This window comes from Choloepus didactylus (assembly GCF_015220235.1).
Source record: "Choloepus didactylus isolate mChoDid1 chromosome 25 unlocalized genomic scaffold, mChoDid1.pri SUPER_25_unloc2, whole genome shotgun sequence".
Taxonomy (NCBI): Eukaryota; Metazoa; Chordata; class Mammalia; order Pilosa; family Megalonychidae; genus Choloepus; species Choloepus didactylus.
The window spans coordinates 6,080,781-6,101,519 of record NW_023637607.1 but is presented as its reverse complement, the minus strand read 5'-3'; the positions used below and the strand labels follow the sequence as shown (position 1 = coordinate 6,101,519).

At 38.6% G+C, this 20,739-nt stretch overlaps 1 protein-coding gene across 10 annotated transcripts in view; it reads right to left on the bottom strand.

The window, feature by feature from the left end:
* The window catches only part of LOC119525629 (adhesion G protein-coupled receptor E1-like), a 246,041-nt gene that overhangs the window by 164,028 nt on the left and 61,274 nt on the right, over positions 1-20,739 (bottom strand). For 9 of the 10 annotated variants that reach the window (XM_037824432.1, XM_037824436.1, XM_037824437.1 and 6 more), the window contains one exon: positions 18,693-18,839. The exons of the other annotated variant lie outside the window; for it this stretch is intronic. In XM_037824432.1, the coding sequence (XP_037680360.1) occupies positions 18,693-18,839 (147 nt within the window). The remainder of the gene's footprint in view (positions 1-18,692; positions 18,840-20,739) is intronic. 10 annotated transcript variants of the gene reach the window in all.

The following is a 20,739-nucleotide window of genomic DNA, read 5'->3' as shown; positions in this document are numbered from 1 at the left end:
CAGCATGAGCAAACTGGAACAAGGCATCATTGTGCATGAAGATATTATAAATATAATATTCATTCCAGCTTTGTCTGCAGTAAAGATTAGACACAACCTAAGTGTCTCTTTATAGCAGAATGATCAAATACAAAGTGGACAAAGAATATAAGGCACTCCTTCATTCAACAAATAATTATTGCATAATCTTAATATGTCCATCACTGTATGGGAGTGGCAGGGGGTGAGGGGATTCAAAGTCATACAGTGGGAAAAATCCATGCGCCATCCATTGTTTTCTAGATGTTAGCATTGATCTCACCTCTCCACAAATTAAAAAACCAGGACACACAAGGATACTGAATTCACTGCATGACCAATGAATTAAGTCCAAAGATAAAAGAATCTATCAGCAGATGAATGTATAACCAGATATGATAAGAACATAGAGTGGAATATTATTCATCCATAAAAAGTGATGAGGTACTGAAACATGCAACAACATGGATAAACCTTGAAGAGATTATGTTGCATGATATAAGCCACACACAAATGGACAAATATTGTATGGTTCCACTTATATAAAATATCTAGGGTAAGCAATTTCATGGAGACAGAAAGTAAATGAGAGGTTCCCCAATGCTGGGGTGAGAGGGGAAGTTTAAGTTATTGCTTCGTGGATACAGAGTTTCTGGTTGGGGTGGTGAAGAAGTCTTGGTAATGGATGGTGGTAATGGTAGCACAACATTGTGAATGTGATTAAATACCACTGAAGTGTACACTTAAAATGATTAAAATGTGAAATATTGTGTTATATATGTTACCACACACACACACACACACACACACACACACACACACACACACACACACACATATATGAAGAAGGATGTGTCTCGCCTTCAGAACCACAACAATAGAGATACTTTATCTTATCTAGAGGTAACCAAGATATGACCCATGGGCCAATTTCAGCCTGCCACCTGTTTTCATAAACTTTTCCTGAAACACTGCCATGCCTGCTCATTTATGTATCATCTATGATTGATTTCACACTACAAGGGCAGTGTTGAGACTGTCAACCCTTTTACCACAAATGTTTGCTTATTCCTGGTCTCCTTCATAGACATAATTGGGTCTTGACTCCCTAGAGGAGAAATCAGGTCTAGGTATAGACAAAGAGCTATGCTCATTTTTGAATTATTTTAATTTCTATGTTAGTAGTAGCTCTTGATAAGCTCTGTGTGCCTAGCACACTGCACATATTCTCACATTAAATCCTGCCAACTATCCTTTGGTGTAGGTGATCTCACGAACTAATTTAACAGAAGAAAACATTGAGGTTTAGAGAGATTAAATAAGTTTCTCCAATGCCTCACAAATAAAGTATATTAAGAAGGTGACATGTCTGAGAGGCCTGCCTGGATATAAATTCCAGCTCAGCTGCATGACCTTAGGTAAGTCATTTCAATGCTCTGAGCCTCAGTCCTCATCTGTAAAGTGGAGATTATGCCTAATGCCTACATTTGAGTTAAAAGTGAACATGCATATAAAAATCTTAGCACAGGGCCTGGCACTCAATAAATCTTTGATGTTCTTATAATCTACATTGAGGCATGACTGGAAGGAAGGAACCCAAGTGAAATTGGTGGTTTTAACAGATAGTGGCAAATAGCATGATTATTATTTTCATCCTAAGGTTTTTCTTTAATCACTGGAATATTTTCCATGACCCAGAATTATGTTCATGCACAGAAATAAAATAAAATAATGTTTGTGGAAAGATGTGACAATGATAGATACAGATATATTAGAAATTACAGATAGATTATTTATTAGATAGATATACAGATAGATTGATAGATGATAGATAACTGATAGACAGGATAAATGGATTGTTGGATGGATGGATGAATATAGATACATGAGATTAGATAGATATAGATGATAGATGAAAGATGGATGGATAGATAGATGATAGATAAAGATATAGATAGACATAATGGATGGATGGATGAATGAACAGATGGATGGATGGGTGAGTGGGTGGATGGATATATAGATGACATTATATAGATGACAGATTAGATAGATATATAGATAGAGATAGAGATAGACAGACAAATAATGGCAGGTTAGATAGGTGATAGATGTAGACAAATAAATAGGTGAAAGATATATGATAGATTGATAGAGAGAGGGAGAGATAGAAAGACAGATAAATAGATAGAAAGATGATAGATAATAAAATGAGACAGCAAGTGTGGCAAAATGTTTTCATAGGTGAATATGGGTATCTGGATAGGGTAGCATAGTGGAGTTTGCTGTATGTTTTTGTTTTATTTTTGCAACTGTCCTGTATGTTTGAATTTATTTCAATATAAAGCTTTTAAGAAAAAAACACATTTAAAAAGATGAAAAGAAGTAACTACATCTGATACAGGGACAGATTCCACCTCATTTTCCTACAAAAGGTAGATCGTTTGTTAGGAGAAATGAACTCACCTTTGCACTCCACCCCTGGGCTTCTGAAATTATAGATAGATTATTTATTAGATAGATAGATAGATAGATAGAAGATAGATAGATAGATAGATAGATAGATAGATAGATAGATGATATAGAGATAGACATTACTGGTGCATGTTGCATAAGCTGGGCACACGGTAGTGTCTGCACACTCATTCACACCTGGGCAGTATAGAAGGGAGAATTTGGGCAAGGTTAAAAACCCAGAGTGTGCCTGCAAAGGGTCCCAGTCTGAGAGAGTGAGGACAACTGAGGTGCATGGTCAGGAATGTTGAAGATAGTCAAAGCACACTACACAAAGTGTGGTTCAAGGACAAGAAGCATAAGCATCACCTGAGAGTTTGATGGAAATGCAAATTCTCAGGCCCTGTGCCAGACCTACTGAATCAGAATCTGCATTTTAAAAGGATCCCCAGCTGATTTGTGTGTACATCAAAGTTTGAGAAGCACTGGTCTAGAGACTTGCTATTTAATGTGTGATCTGTGGACCAGTAACATCTGCCTCACTTGGACACCCAGAGATCTTGGAATATCAGATTTCAGATCAGCAGGTTTGAGAAGAGGCCCGTGATTCTGCCTTTCTAACAAGCCCCTGGGTGATGCTGACACTGCTACTCCATGGACCACACTAGAATAACACCAAAGCTGTACAGGGAATCATACAAGAGTCAAAAGCACAGGCTCTGGAGCAAAGCAGGCCTGGGTTCATGTACTAACAGTGACCCTCAGGGCAGGGAATGGTAGCTGTCTCCCCAGATCCATCCCCCCTCTTCATTTTAAAAACACGGTCATTCAGTTAAAAACTGCATTCCACATCTTCTCTTGCAGCCATATGTGGCTACGTTCTGACTAATTGGAAGGAGCATAAAGGATGCATGAATCTTCTGACCATGCCTTTCAAATGAAAGCGCCTGCTCCCCACTTCCTCTTTCCACTTTTGCCTGGATGGATCAGAAGGTAGACAGAGGGAGTGAGCAATCCTCCACCACGTAGATGAGGCCCACAACTATGCATGGAGATTTGATGATAAGGAAGAACATAGGAACAGGAAGAATTCACAGGTAGGTTGGCCATCTCACCCTATGCCACTATGAGTTGGAGACTGATGAGAGAGAGAAAAATGAATTTCCTTGTTGCTAAACCCATTGCCATTCAATTTCTGTTAAAACATTCAAAATGGTATAGTGAATAGGTAAAAGCAACCAAAGTGTCCATCAGCAGATGACTGATGTGGTAGTTTGAAGCATTTATGTACCCCAGAAAATGCCATGTACTTTTAATCCATAACTGTGAGTGTAGACCTACTGTGGGCAGGACCTTTTGATTAGGTTATTTCAATGGAGATTAACCCTGCCTCATTCACGGTGGGTCTTGATCCTCTTGCTGGAGTCCTTTGTAAGCAGATAATCACATACATGAGTTGAGAGGTGAAATTTGGAGAAACACCCAGAGATGAAAGTTGAGAAAAAGCAACAGATAGAGAAGCCAAAAGCTAAAGCAATGAAACCCAGGAGAGAAGGATTAGCAGATGCCAACCATGTGCCTTCCCATGTGACAGAGATGTCCCGGATTCCAGCAGTCTGTCTTCAGAGTAGGTATCATCCTGTTGAGGCCTTAATTTGGACATTTTCATGGCCTTAGAACTGTAAGTTGTAAGGTTATAAAATCCCAGTGTAAAAGCCAACATGTTTATGGTATCTTGCATTCCACAGCTTTAGCAAACTGAAACAACTGGATAAACAACATGGAATATACACAGAATGGAATATTATTCAGTCCTGAAAGGGAACGAAGTTCTGACGCATGTGACAATATGGATGAAACTTGATGACATAATGATGAGTGAAATAAGCCAAACACAAGAAAACATATAATGTATAATATTGCTTAAATGAAATACCTAAAGTAAACAAATTCATAGAGACAGAGATTAGGTTACAGGTTACTAGGGGCCATGGGGGTGAGGAGAAAGGGGAATTATTGCAGTTGGTATAGAATTTCTGTTGAAGGTGATGGAAAAGTTGGAGTAAAGTTATTACTAATGGTAGTATGATATGGTGAGTGTAATCAAACTACTGACTTGTACACTTAAAAGCAATTAAAATGGGATTCTGTAAAATATATATATATATAATTACAATTATATGGTATTGGCAAAAGGACAGGTAAAAAATATATAACCTGAATCATCTATCCCTTAACAGGTGATTTCACTCTTTGTACCTCAGTTTACCTGCTTACACTTTAACCTTACAATTTACACTTACCTTAGAACTGTAAATTGTAAGGTTATAAAATCCCAGTGTAAAAGCCAATGTGTTTATGGTATCTTGCATTCCAACACCTTTAGCAAACTGAAACAACTGGATAAACAAAATGGAATATACACTTTAAACTTCCCCATATCCATTTGGCCCCCAAATCGCCAAGCCCTGTGAATTCTCATTCCTAATATCACTCAGCATCTTCCCACTTCTATCCTTCTCCACAGCTGTGCTTTGGTCCAGATCTCTGCTGGATTCCTCATCCCCACCCACCTGCAGGGTTCCTGGCAATCCCTTTTCCACAGAGCAGCACATTTGATCACCCACAACTGCTAATAAACTCCCTATTGCACTTAGAATTAAAATCCAAGTAGAACAACTTAGTATGATCCATAAAACCCTCAACGACCTAGCCTAGTCACATCTTTAAACCTCCTCTTGGGTCAGCCTCCCTTTCTATTATTCCCATCACAGGGCCTTTGCACATGATGTTCTCCCTCACCCCTTCTTTGCCAGGTCACCTCCTACCTATTCTTCAGGTCTTGCTTAAATGCCACTTCCTCCAGGAAGCTGCTCCTGACTCCCAAATAACTTCCTCTGATGCAAATAAAACTGATTATTTTGTGATTGGATTGTAGTGGCCAGCTTCTCCACCAAACTGTGAGCTCCACGAGGAAAAGGCCAGCCCCCTAGTTGCAAGAAGAGAAATCCATTGTGAAATGCCATCCTTGAAGCAGGCAGAATAAAGAACCCCAAGATATGCTCATATCCTAATTACCAGAACCTGTCAACAAACATGGCAAGGGGAAATTCAGTTTGCAGATGGAATTAAATTTGCCAATGAGCTGATGTTGAGATGGGCAGGCTATCCTGGGTGATCTAGGCAGGCTCAATGCAATCCCAGGGTCCTTATATATGAATGAAGCAGGCAGGAGAGTCAGTGTCAGAGAGGTGCATTGTGAGAAAGAAACAACCAGCCATTGCTGCCATTGAAGATAGAGTGGGGAGCCATGAGCCAAGGAAGGCAGGCAGCCTCTAGACAGGGAAACAGAGTCTCCCTAACAACATTCCTGCTGACACTTTGATTTTTCCCACTGAGACCCATGTCAGATGTCAAACCTCCAGAACTGTAAGTTAATTTTTTGAGAAAAAAGGACAGGAGAGAGAGATTTTGAAAAAGGCATAGAATTCAAGAGTCTAAGTAAGTGTGAATTAAAGAAAATAAAGAGAAAGAGGGGAAAAATAGATCTGACAAATAAAACCCAAAGGATAAGATGGCTGATTCAAGAAATGACTCCACAGAATTGCCTTGAATGCCAATGGATTAAACTCCCCAATTAAAAGATCTAGATTGTCAGTATGGATTAAAAAATATGAACAATCAACATGCTGTATACAAGAGACTCATCTTAAACCTAGTGTCAGAGAGAAATTGAAAATAAAGAATTGAAACAATATTCCATGCACGCTATATCCAAAGAAAACATTACTAATTTCAGGTAAAATAGATTTTAAATTCAAGGATCTTATAAGAGATACCAAATGACACTATATATTAATAAAAGAGACAATTCACCAAGAAAGCATAATCATAAACATTTTTGCACACAATCAACATGCTCCAATGTACATGAGAAAACTTTGGCAAAACTTAAGGAAATAATATGTGTTTCCAAATAATTACGGGAGACTTCAATATGAGATTCTCTCCTAAAGCAAGTAGTAGAAAAGAAATAAGAATTAAGGCAGAAATAAATGATACAAAAAAACAAGAGTAAATAAAATGAAAATATGGTTCTTTGAGAAGATCAACAAGATCAACAAACCCTTAGCTAGTCTGACAAAGTAAAAAAGATAGAAGACCCTAATAAATGAAAGAAAAATACATGAGAAGTGGGATTTTACAATTCCTGAAGAAATGAAAAATAACATGAGGATACTATGAACAACTCTATGCCAACAAACGAGGTAATTTAGTGGAAATGAATAATTTCTTGGAAACACACAAAAAACATAGACTGAATAGAGAAGAAATAGAAGATCTCAGCAAATGAATCACAATAAAGAGATTCAATTAGTTATTAAATAGCTTCCCACAAACAAAACCCAAGGGTCAGATGGCTTCAAAGGAGAATTCTGCCAAACTTTCCAGAAAGAACTGACCCCATTCCTACTTAAAACTGTCAAAAAATTGAAGAAAATGGAACACTACCTACCTAATTCTCTGAAGCCAAAATCACTCTACTACCAAAACTAGATAAAGATTCTACAAGAGTGGAAAACTATAGGCCAATCTAGCTAATGAATATAGATTCAAAAATTCTCAACAAAATACTTGAAAATTGAATTCAAAGACACATTAAAAAATTATACACCTTACCAAGTGGGGTTCATCCGAGGCGTGCAAGGGAGGTTCAACATTAGAAAATCAATCAACATAAAACAACACATTAACAATTAATACGGGAAAAATCAAATGATCATCTCAATGAACGCTGAAAAATTATTCAGCAAATCCAATGCCCTTTTTTGATAAAAACACTTCAAAAACTAGGAACTGAAGGAAAGTTCCTCAATATGATAAAGGCCATATATGAAAAACTCACAGCCAGTATAGTACTCAATGGTAAGAGATTGAAAGCCTTCCCCTAAGATCAGGAATAAGACAAGGAATCCTGCTGTCACCACTATTATTCAAAAATGTGATCACAGTTCTAGCCTGAGCAATTCAACAAAACAAAGAAAGAAAAGGCATCCAAATTAGAAAGGAAGAAGAAAAACTCTCATTACTTGCTGATAATATGATCTTATACTTGGAAAACCCTGAGATATCAACAACACAACTATGTGGGCTAATCAAAAAACCAGGAAATGGCAGGATATAAGATTAATGCTCATAAGTCAGTAATGTTCCTACACAGTAGAAATGACCTAATTGAAGAGACACTCAAAATAAGAGATTCCATTCTCAAGAGCAACTAAAAGTAATAGGTACACAGGAAGAAATTTAACCAAGCATGGAAAAGACCTCTACACAGAAAATTAAAAAAACTTACTAAAAGAAATAAAAGTGGACTAAAAAAGACGGAGAGATATTCTGTGTTCATTGACAGGAACGCTGAAGGTCATTTAAACATCAGCCTTACTAAAACTGATCTACAGATTCAAAGCAATTCCCATCAAGTTTCCAAAAATGTAATTTTCATTCTTGGAAAAGCTAATCATCAAATTTATTTTGAAGGGAAAGATGCCTTGAAAAGCTAAAATATTCCGAAAAAGGAAAATGAAATGGAAGGACTTACGCTGCCTAATGTTGGATCCTACTATAAAGCCATGGTAGTGAAAATAGTATGGTATTGGTACAAAGATAGACAGATTGATCAATGGAATTGTATTGAGAATTCAGAAATAGACCCCCAGACTTATGTTGGACTGATTTTTGATGAGGCCCCTTTGCCAGTTTGGATGTATTATGTCCCTCAAAACACCATGTTCTTTGACGCAGTCTTGTGTGGTCAGACATATTAATGATGATTACGTTGGAATCTACTGATTGAGTATTCTCATGGAGATGTGACTCAATCAACTGTGGGCAAGACCTTTGATTGGATAATTTCCATGGAGGTGTTACCCCACCAACTCAGGGTGGGTCTTAACTGAATCACTGGAGTCCAATAAAAGTGTTCACAGACACAAGAAGTGCTGCAGCCAAGAGAGACAGTCTGAAGATACACAGGAGCTGAGAATGGTGCTGGAACACAACCTGGGATCAGGAGAAACCAGCCATGTGCCTTCCCAGCAAACAGACAGTTTCCAGATGCCATTGGCCTTCCTTAGGTGAAGGTATACTTGTGTTGATGCCTTCATTTGTACACTTTCATGGCCTTCAGACTGTAACTTTGTAACTAAATAAACCCTTTTTATAAAAGCCAATCAATTTAGGTTATTTTGCATTATGGCAGCATTAGCAAACTGGAACAGCCCCCAAATCCACTGAATTGGGACAGAACAGCATATTCAAAAAAATGGGGCTGAGATAATTGGATATCTATATCCATAAAAATGAAAGAAGACTCCTACCTCACACCCTATACAAAATTAACTAAACATGTATCAAATATCTCAATATAAGAGTACCATAAAACTCCTGGAAGGCAATGTAGGGAAACTTCTTCCAGGCCTAGTATTAGGAGGTAGCTTCTTAGATTTACACCTAAAGCACAAGCAATGAAAGAAAAAAATAGACAAATGGGAACACCACAGAATTAGAAGCTTCTGTACCTCAAAGGAATTTGTTGAAAAAGGAAAGAGGCAGCCAACTGAATGGGAGAAAATATTTGGAAAACATGTATCTGATAAAAGACTGGTATCTTGCACATACAAAGAAATCCTACAACTCAATGACAATAGAGCAAACAGCCTAATTATAAAATGGGCAAAAGTTATGAAAAGATATTTCTCTGAAGAGGAAATACAAATGGCTACAAAACACATGAAAAATGTTCACCTTCATGAGCTATTAGGGAGATGCAAATCAAAAGCACAATGAGGTATCATCTCACACCAATAAGATTGGCTGCCATTAAACAAACAGGAAACTGTTACAAACACTGGAGAGGATGTGGAGAAATTGGAACTCTTATTCATTGCCAGTGGGACTGCATAATGGTTCAGACAATCTGGAAGAGAGTTTGGCAGTTTCTCAGAAAACTAGATCTTCAGTTACCCTATGATATGGCAACTTGACTTTTCAGTATTGACCCAGAGAATCTGAAAGCAGTGACATGAACAGATATTTCTACACCTATCTTCAGAGTGGCATTGTTCACAATTGCCAAGAGATGGAAACAACCTAAATGTACTTCATCAGATGAGTAGATAGCAAAATATAGAATGTATACACAATGGAATAGTATCAGCAGTAACAATGAATGAGGTCATGAAACATATGACAACATGTATGAATCTTGAAGACATAGTGCTGAGTGAAATAAGCCAGGCACAAAAGGAGAGAGATGGCATGTTACAACTAATCTGAGCTCTAGGAAAAAATGGAAAATAAGTGTCTTTTAGTGTAGAATATAGGGGAACTAGAGAGAGACAGGGGCTAGTGAAAGGGAAACAATAATCTAATAAGAACACATAACATATTAAGAGTGACCTTAATGGTATGGGAATGCTCAGGTGGGACTATGATTCATTAATTTTCTTTTGGTATGGTGGGAGTGTATTGGAAGGAATAAGTTATTTCAGATATCTGTCTTCCCTATTGCTTTCCTTTGTTTTCTTTGGAGGGTTTTCTTATTTGATAAAAAAAAGTTAACTTAATTTAAAAAGACACCTTGAAACAATTTTAGCAGGCACTGAAGGGTTAATCTCTTTAGGTGGAGTTTGGATAGCAGGCTGGAGGTTGGAAAGCCATTTCCTCAGGGCTGAACGGAGGTGGGGGCTTCTTTCCACAGGACAAACCACTACAGTTATATCTAAAAAAGACCCAGCAGAATCCAGGGTTCCAGTGTCCTCACTGCCATTATTATCAATCCATATGACCCTATCCCAAGTTTCAGGATCCCATTCTTTTCCAATCAGTGCCTTTACTTTAACAGCATACACACTACCAGGTTGAGATTTTAGCTTATGTTGTAAATCTGCTGTTCAGACAATGAGAGTTGGAGTCTGGTTTTCAGAAATCTCAAGTCTGCAGCCACAGGAATTAAGATTTTCTTTCAGAGCACACATAGATACATTTACATCTCTCATATGGTTCTTAAGTTTCAAATTTGAAGCCTTTAGCTCTGCCCTTTCTCTTATAACTTTATCCAGCGTATCTAACAGCAACAAGCCAAAATCATTACACTTTTAACTCTGCAAAACTCTGTTAAAGTGTCAAAACACTTCATACAAGACTATGATTAGGAGAATCAGTGATATTTTGCTTATCTCCATTGCCAGCTCACACCATGGGCTGTCAGTGCCATCTTCATTATTGGAAATGGAGTTATTAGTGCCTTTGAATCTAATCAGAGTAGAAAACCAATTGTAAAAGCCCATTTTAAGATTTTGTATCTCAAGAATCACTCTGGGTACAAAGTTGTATCAGATAGGGTTGTCTAGAGAAATATAGTCAATAAGAGATAACTAAATAAAAGATTTTATAAAAGGGTCTCATGCAACTAGGAGAATGCATGAGTCCAAATTGCATAGGACAGGCAGCAAACTGGCAACTCTGATTAACATGTTCAGTGAACTCAGGCAGTGAACTGGCAACTCCAATGAACTCGTCAGGACACATTTTGCTGCCTAGCCAAAGAAGAAGTGAAGGTCCTCTATCTATCTCACTTAAAAGTCTTCAATTTATTGGATTAAATCCAGCTGATTGCATTCTCTCATTGAGGAAGACACACCTTTCATTGATGTAATCAGTCACAGCTACAGCCAATTGACTGACGATACGATAAACCTGCTTTCTGTTTTACTAAGCAGCCACAAATGCCCTTGCACTAACAGGCCAGTGCTTGCTTGACTAGACACCTGGGTACCATCACCTCGCCAAGTTGACACGTGAATCCAACCATCACAGGGAGCCATGGAAAGGATGTGATCTGCATTTTAGTTTGAAAACAATGCCCCTGGATTTGCCAATTGGTTGGATATGAAGTTTGAAGGAAGGAAAGGAATCTAGGATAATGCCAACATGTTTAGCCAGAAGCCACTGATGAGATTGGAAACAAGATGAAGCTATTTATAAAGTGCCACCAAAATGCAAAGGATCACCATGAACATTTTTCACTCTTGTTTTGGTTGCATTGGTCTTAGCCTCAAGGTTTTCCCCCACTACAAGAACCAGGTGTATCTCCCTTCCTTGCACAACACCTCACTTCTCATTTCCAGGTTCCTATTTTATCTGTGGAGGTGAAATTGCTCTTTGCAGTCTTCCAGCTAATTACTACTTGTGTCTCTCAATGGAAAACATCACCTTCTTCTTTCAGTTCAGTTGCTCACAACTACAATCCACCCAAAACCAGAAGAATGAGCCATCCCTGTGAACCCTGGCCCCTGCCAAACTTTCTAGCACATCTCCCACATCAACCCATCAGCCACCTTTCTCAGTTCTTCAAACTCCTTCCAGGCTAAGAGCACTTGCACCTCATTCTTCAGTTACTGGGCATGTCCTCTCCCACCCTCGACTTCTTTGGTTGTTAATTCAGTGCATACTTAGGCATCCACAGAAATGTCACTTCAAAAATTTTTCTAGTTCCATATCTGGGTTCAGATTCCACATCCTTTTCTTGCTCATGCTCATTGAAAGTCATAATTTTCCATAAACACCATAAGAATTCAGAACTCTATGGCTGGAAGCTGTCATTCCCTTATTTTCTCCTCAAAAATTAGAATGCCATGAACACTGAGTTAAACTGAGGACTGTATTTGATAGTACAGTTGTAAAAATGTCCATTCAGCAATTGTGGAAAATGTGTCACATGGGTGGAAGTTGTTAATAATAGGGTAGCATATGGGAATCCTGTATTTTATGCACAATATCTCCAATAAAAATAAAATAGATAAATGAATAATACATGTTCCAAAACTAATCTATTGTATGAGTGAATTAACAAGTGGATTAATGAGTAAGTAAAGAGAAAGAGAATCTCTGGAAAAGGTGAAAGTAAAAGGAGAACACAGAGGTTGGGAAATGTGACGATTTTTACAAAGTGAGTCATGAAGTCCACTGCAAAGACACACAAGAAGATGATTACTTATGCAGCTTAAGTTCCCATCTTTCCAGGAGCCTTCCGGATTGGGATGAAAGCTCATTGTGCAGTTACAGCTATAGGATCCCAGGGCATTAACGCAGATGGAAGTTGGCCCACATGGTGATGGACCTTGGGAGCACTCATCAATGTTTGCAAATATGAAAATGTAAATATCCCATAGTTACAAGGCAATATTTCCTTCCAGTGCTGGCCAGCAAACTATCTGATCAATTTTACTTTCCAACCCACTGACTTTGAAGTTCAGTTGTCCATTGCTTGCTGCAAAGCCAAGATGGCAGGTACAAAAGTAGCTCCCAGGAGTGTTGGTACATCTTGAATTGAAAGTGAACATTTTAACACACTCATCAATATCTGTGGTATGGACACTGGGTGTGAGGGAAAGTTGGATAATGTTCCAACATACATCATGCTTCTCCTTCCAATTTATCGAGTTTTCATTAAAAGAAAAATAGTGGTCCAACCTTGGACTATGTTTTCAGCACAGCCGCTTCATCCAGGTGGGTCCATATAACCAATGTTCACTTTGCAATGTGAGAAGGTGTATGTGTATCACATCTAGGCACACGTGGTTACCAAGCATTTGTGCCTTCTCTCCTCTCTCTTTCCCCTTGACAGGCTGAAGACAGGGCCTCCAAGTTCCTAAGGGACAGAGGAGTCAAAAGATGGAAGGGCACTGGATCTCTAAGACATCATGTGAAGGAAAGCGATCCACTAACCAAGAACACTCATATTAAATTGATATGAGAGTGAGAAATTTCTATTGTGTTAAACTAATTGTTCTCAAATGGGGGTGATTTTTCCCCTAGTGGACTTTTGACAGTGTCTGGAGATATTTGTGTTATTGTTGCTATTGAGTGTGTAGAGGCCAGAGATATTGCTAAAATGTCTACAATACACAGTATGCCTCCCCTCTGACAAAGAATTTATCCAGCCCAATGGTCAATAGTACCAAAGATGAGAAAACCTGACCCAACCAAAACAGATCACAGTGTCAATACAAGTTACCTCACCCTCTGAGGGTTTCTGAACCTTGGAATATGGATGCTATGGAATAGAGTATTCTAGAAAAAAATAATTTTTAAGAGGTAAGAGCAAAACATTTCCTGTTTCATACCAACTCAATATTCCTGAGAAATAAACAGAGAAAGTCCATTAAAGGCTCAAGTGGGTATATGGTATATTGCACTGGAGAGTTGGAAGAAGACCTAGTGATATGAAGGTAGAATAATTTGGAGTCTCCAGGGTATGCAGGAATGACCCATATGTGGAAGTTACAAGAAAGTAATTTTGCACTTAGCTCCATTGAAAAGGACTCTAAACAAGGAATTAGCTTTTTTTGATAGTGAGATCCCCACTTCCAGAAATATTCAAGCAGAGACTACATGACACTTGTCAGAGATGGCATCGTTGGAATTTATGACCTGCCTGTGGAGTTGAGTTAGATGCATGCTTTTCAAAATGTTTAGACTCAGAAACACTTTCAAAATAAAACAGGTAATATTTTGACAGAAAGGGAGAGGGAAGTCCATGGTCTTGCCTGCTTGGCGTAGCTCTTGTCTTTCTTGGGAATACTGAATGGGTACATAGGAGCCCCTAGATATATATTAGACTATCTCTAAAGCCTTTTCCAAGTTTACCACTCTATTGTTCTGATTTTAACAATATTAGCAGCTAGTGGCACACAAAAACAGTTGTAACTAAAGCAAGCATGTGTTTCCTCCGGTGGGCTGAAGAATATAGAATATTTTCTGCATTATGACAGAGTCTCCAAAGATGTCCTCCATCAATTCTTCCACTTCTTATATGCATACTTTGCATACAAGAACAAGAGGTTGACTGGAGTAAAAGTAATATTCTGGGACCTCCAAGCCCAGACCTAAAGAGGACTGTCTGTTTTCTGCTTTTTTCTTCTTGGAATATTCCTTCTTGGAATTCAGCTTCTGTACTATAAGGAAGCCCAAGCAGCCATTTTGAAAGGCCTATGAGACAAGCTTAGGGTACACAGTGAGTTCTGAGCCAGAGACCACCACCAACTGTCAGCCATACAAACAAGGCCACTTTGGACCTACCAACCATCACAGAGCCTCAGCTGGTAACATGTGAAAGAGAAAAACCATGTGATTAACCCATAGACTCCTATGAGCAAAGACACACTGTTGCTGTTAGTAGCTAATAAGGTTTTGGGGTAGTTTGATATCCATTGAGAAGTCTTCAACATGGCATGAAGAATTACTTCATACTGGAAAGCCTTGGGGATCTCAGGGAACCAAAGATAGGCCAAAAAGAATCCAGGTAGGCAGGAAAAAAGTATCTTCACCAGCATGTTGATGGAGACAGAATTTGGCCACATAGAGTCAAGTTCCTAGAACATTCGTCTATATCTAAGCAAAAAGCCGGTCTAAGTAGAAACAATGAAGCATGCTAGGCCTGAACTTTCACCACTGACTGAAGCCAGTATTTTCCCTGGTTGCAGTCTTGCCTTCTTAAACACATTTTCAAAGGTACAGTGAGAGCAAATATTTAGAGGCATATTCATGACCAGTGTATGGTAGATTGAGTTGTGAATCCCAGAAACAAAAGCATGTTCAATTTCTCCCATTTCTGTGGGTTTGAACCTGTTTTGAATAGGGCTTCTTGAAGACATCAATTCTACTTAATGTGTGGCCCAACTGATGAGGCTGGTTCTTAATCTGAATTAATGGAGTCCTTTATAAACAGAAGAAATTCAGACATAGTGGGAGAGAAAGCCAGAGGGAGAAGCCAGAAAACACAGTAAAACAAAGGAGGACATTGTCATGTGATGGGAAAGCCAAGGAGCTCAAGGATTGCTGACCAGCCAGAATGTTATTAACCCTGGAGAAAGCAAGCCATCAAGCCTCTAACACTGAGCCAATACTTTTCTGTTGTTAAGCCAACCTGTGGTTGGTATTTGTCTTAGGAGCCAGAGAAACTAAGACACCATGCAAGTCCTTTAGGGCTCCCAAATGCTCAGGATAATATTGTAACTCATTATTTGGATGTACAATGCCCCATAAATCTCATCCTACCTGAACTTGCCTCTCTCATATTTCACTTCTAATCACTTGGAACTTGATGATTCTATTGATTAATAATCTGGAGGGCTATGAAGGTTCGTTCTCATTTCCTCTGTACCCTCCACATTGAAATTGCTTACTTCCTTCTTTCCCTGATCAATTTTAATTCATCTCCAAACCATATCAGTATATATACAAAAGGAATTAGAAACAATGATTGGAACAGATATTTGTACACTGCTGTACATAGCAGCATTGTTCACAATAACCAAAATTTGGAAACAAACCAAGGGTCTATTAAGAGGTGAATGGATAAACAAAATATGGTATATACCTATGATGGATACTTAAATTTTATTTTATTATTCTAAGTTCTTTGTGGATATCAGCTCATTTATTCTTCTGATCAACCCTTTAAAGAGAATATTCAACCAAAACAAGAAATGAAGTTCCAACATATGCTATAATGTGGACAAACTTTGAAACCATTAGGCTGACTGAAATAAGCCAGACACAAAAGGAAAATATTGTATAACTCCACTCAAATGAAATACCTAGAATAAGCAAATTCATACAGACAGGAAGTTGATTAGAGGTTACCATGGACTAGGGGAAGGAAAATGGGCTGTTAAAGCTTAATGGGTCCAGAGTTTGTATAAGGTGATTGTGCCAGTTTGAATGTACTGTGTCCCCCAAAGTACCAATATCTTTGATGCAATCTTGTGTGGGCAGACATATTGGTGTTGGTTAGATTGTAATTCATTGAGTGTTTCCATGGAGATGTGACCCACCCAACTGCAGGTGACAACTCTGATTGGATGATTTCCATGGATGTGTGGCCCCACCCATTCAGCATGGGCCTTGATTAGTTCACTAGGGCACTATATAAGCTCAGACAGAAGGAGCCAGCTTGCTATAGCCAAGAGGAACACTTTGAAGAATGCACAGAAGCTGAGAGAGTAGCTGCAGATGAGAGACAGTTTGAAGATTGCCATTGAAAGCAGACTCTTGCTCTGGAGAAGCTAAGAGAATGCAAATACCTCAAGAGCAACTGAGAGTGACATTTTGAAGAGGAGCTGTGGCCTAGAGAGGAATGTCCTGGGAGAAAGACATTTTGAAAACAGAACTTGGAGCAGATGCAAGCCATGTGAGTTCCCAGCTAACAGAGGTTTTCCAGATGCCATTGGCCGTCCTCCAGCAAAGGTACACAATTGTGGACGTGTTACCTTGAACACTCTATGGCCTTAAGACTGTAACTGTGTAATCAAATAAAGCCTCTTTTATAAAATCCAATCCATTTCTGGTGTTTTGCATTCTGGCAGCATTAGCAAACTGTAACAGTGATGAAAAAGGTTTGTTAAAGGTTGGTGGGAATGGTAGCACAATATAATAAACATAATTAGTACTGGTGAATTGAACATTTAAAATAGTAGAATGGAACATTTTGGGTTATATATGCATTACCACAGTAATATACTTATATGATGATGATGATGATGATGATGTCAGCAGAGAGGAAGCAGAGTGGAGTGCTTCCAGAGCATGGAGAGCCTGGATTCAAATTATGGTCCTATCATTTATGATCTGTGTCACTGGGCAAAAATTTCATTTCTGTGTGCCTCAGTTGCCGTATGTGTCAAATTTCATTTCTGTGTGCCTCAGTTGCCGTATGTGTCAAATGGGGCTAACAACAATACCTAAATTGTAGGGGTGATCAGAAGAATAAATGAGCTGGTATCCACAAAACTACTTAGAATAGAGCCTGGGGCATATCAAGGGCCATGTAACTTAACTAAAAGAAAAATTAGTTACTAACATATTGAGCTTTGTGTCCTTGTAATAAGTTTTAGGAATTAGAAGCGTGAGTCTACAAAAACAGTGAACTCTAAGATAGGACATGGTGTGTAGTTAACAATATTATTATAAAAACCTGCTATCATCAATTGTAAGAAATACACCACACCAATACAAGATGTTACTACTAGGAAAGTGTATGGGAATCCACTGTTTTGTGTAAGATGGGTCCCTAAATTCACATCATCTCTAAATTCAAAAAATGCTCAAAGACAGACATATTCAGGAAGGCAAAATTGGTATTTAAATCCAGGTCCTTTATGGCTCTGGAATTTAGAGGAGAGCTTCTGGCATGCTCTTGATTCTCAGGGTATGGTATTTTCGCATTTAAATCAATGTCAGCCTTATGCAAGCCCTCCCTGAGTAGCCAGAGCTTCAGGATCATTTGAACTTCATTTAAAGACAAAAGATCATGGGGTGTGCTGTCCCAGGGAGACAAGATGCAGATCTTCATTCTCCTCTTTCATACCTCTTTCACCTCCAGCAAATGATTCCATAACGCTGGAGAGGAAGTATCTTTATCTATATAATACGTATAAAATGTCAGTGATATCATAAGGATTTGGGGGAAATTAAATGAGAATATTCATAGAAGAGTTTAGCCTGTGGCTGGGATTTTGCCTCCATGCCTTCATACCTGTCATTCCTTCTTCCTGAAATGCCATCCCCAAATATCTGATAGCTCCCTCTTTTACTTCCTTAAGAATTTTTCTTAAATGTCAGCTTCTCAGAGTGGCCTTTCCAAACCACTCTATCAAAGTTAGCACTCCTTACCCATCTTTCATGCATTCTTTTTCCTCTTTTTATTTACAAATACTCCATATCTACCAAACCTATACTCCTCTTTCCCCCTCTCCCATAGTCACCTCTAGCCCAACTTTCTATCTCTGAGGATTTGCTATTTCTAGACATCATTCTTAAGTCTACCACATTTGTCTTCATGCCTTTCACCTACCCAAGAAACAGAATATGTTCAGTTTTTTGTTGTTACATATCACTACCTGCTAGATTCTAGGGTCTAGGAAAACAAGTATATTTGCCTGTTTCATTCACCACTGTGTCCCCAGTACCCAAATTCAGAACTGGTGCATAATAGGTATTCAAGTGGCATGTGCTGGATTAGTGAATGAATTAATGTGATTAGCTTCAGCTTTGCAGAAGTGTGTCCCAAACTCAGTCAAGTTGTACCCTCACCACATACTTCTGATTTTGCAAAGAGCCTTGGACCTGAGTTCCCAACAGGTGCCTCCACCTACCTTCACAACTCCCTCCTGAACCCTGGAAACTCAAATTTCCACTGATGGATGCAAATCCTGGGTTGCAGGAACAAGAGTAACTTCCAACTGAATTGTGGCAACCGGCATGCTCTGGGCAAGCTCTGGGATTGGCACATTCATCCACATCTGGTGAGCAGAAGAGAAAATCTGGAGTCAAGGCAAGTGAGGAAACTATCACAGGAGAACATGGATAAGAGCTTCATTCTGCCTGTTAATAAATTGTGGTAGATGGTGTCATGCTCTCCAACTTCCTTATTCACCACTTATTGCTGAGCCACAAAGAACTCATTTCTTCACCTCTCTTGCAGTGAGGTATGGGCCTATGAAAAAATTCTGGCCATCAGCATGTAAGCAGAAGGGTTATTAACACTTTTAAAACAGTTTGATGTTTCCTCTGAAAGCTAAATTACTTAGTAACCCTATGATCTGGCAATCCACTACTCTGTATACACCCAAAAGATCTGAAAGCATGGGCACAGCCAGGCATTTGTTTACCAATGTTCATAGCAGCATTATTCACAATTGCCAAAAGAAGGAGGTAATCCAAGTGTCTACCAACTGATGAAAGGATAAACAAAATGTGTTGTATATATATGATATTGTATTATTCAGCCACTGGAACCAATGAAATCCTGCAGCATGTGACAACATGGATAAAACCTAAAGATATCATGCTGAGTGAAGTAAGTCAGACACAAAGGGATAGATATTATATGACTTCGGTAATATGAATTAAATGGAATATGCAAACTCGTAATAAAATGTAGAATATGGGATGACAAGGGATACATTGGAACTAGAGAAAGGGGGTAGTTGCCTATAATATACAGTATTTTTAACAAGGTTGAATTTAAAAGTTTGGAAAGGGATAGAGGTAAGTGTAGCTCATATTTTGGATTATAATTAATACTGCTGAATTGTATTTAATTTGCCTGAAGGGGTTCTTAGAGTCCTGTGTGCCACGAAAAGGAAAGCTAGACAGATTGCATGACTGTGAACCAAGAAGTGGACATTGTTTAACATTAACACTACACAATATATATGTTCTTTCATGAACTACTACAAATGAATAACACACATACAAAGAAGTAAGAATAGATTCTTATATGGAGGTAGAGTACATATTTAAAGCAATGGACTATAGTTAACATTAATATCTTAATACCCTTTCATCAGCAGTAACAAGTGTACCACACCAATACTATAGATTAGTAATTGGGGGAATGAGGGGAATTGAGTGTTTTGGGTTTCCTTTTTCATGTCTATCAGTGATTAATTTTTGGAGCAGTGAAATTGATTTAAAATTGAATGCAATGATTGTTGCACAATTAGATGATGGTACTGTGAGACACTGATTCTATACTTTGGAAGGTTTATATGTTACGTGAATATCGGTCAATAAAATTTGCAGGGAACAAAACATAATTGTCATAAATTGAAAAAATGGCCACAGTCTTTACCCCTCCCTGTATCCACAGAACTCATATGGATTGCATACAATGTAACTGTATGTCTATCATCAAATGCTAGAATCTATTTCCTCACGCATTGAAGCTAGGCTAGTTGTGTGACTCACGTTGGACAAACAGAATCCAACAGAAGTAAAAAAGCATCACTCCCACTCCTAAGCTTCAAGAGGTCTGCGTGCTTCTGCTCATTCTCATGGGCCCTTTGCTTTTTCCATATGAACAAACCCCAGGATGACTTCATGAAGAATGATAGAACAAGTGGGCAAGACGGGTATCATCCCTGATAAGCCCCAGAAGTGTAAGCCAACCCAGCCAAGATCAGCAAAGCTGACCCACAACTGACCATAGACACATGAGTAAGCCCAATGGAGAACAAAAGAACCACCCATCAGAGTGCAACCTGAGCTGCCAACCCATGGAATCATGAGCTAAACAAATGGTACTTGTTTTTAAACATTAATATTTGTGTTGATTTGTTGCTCAATATAGCTGACTGCTACAGATGGATTAGAAAAATCAAAGATGACTGTAATCCTCTCTTATACTAACCCAGGTAG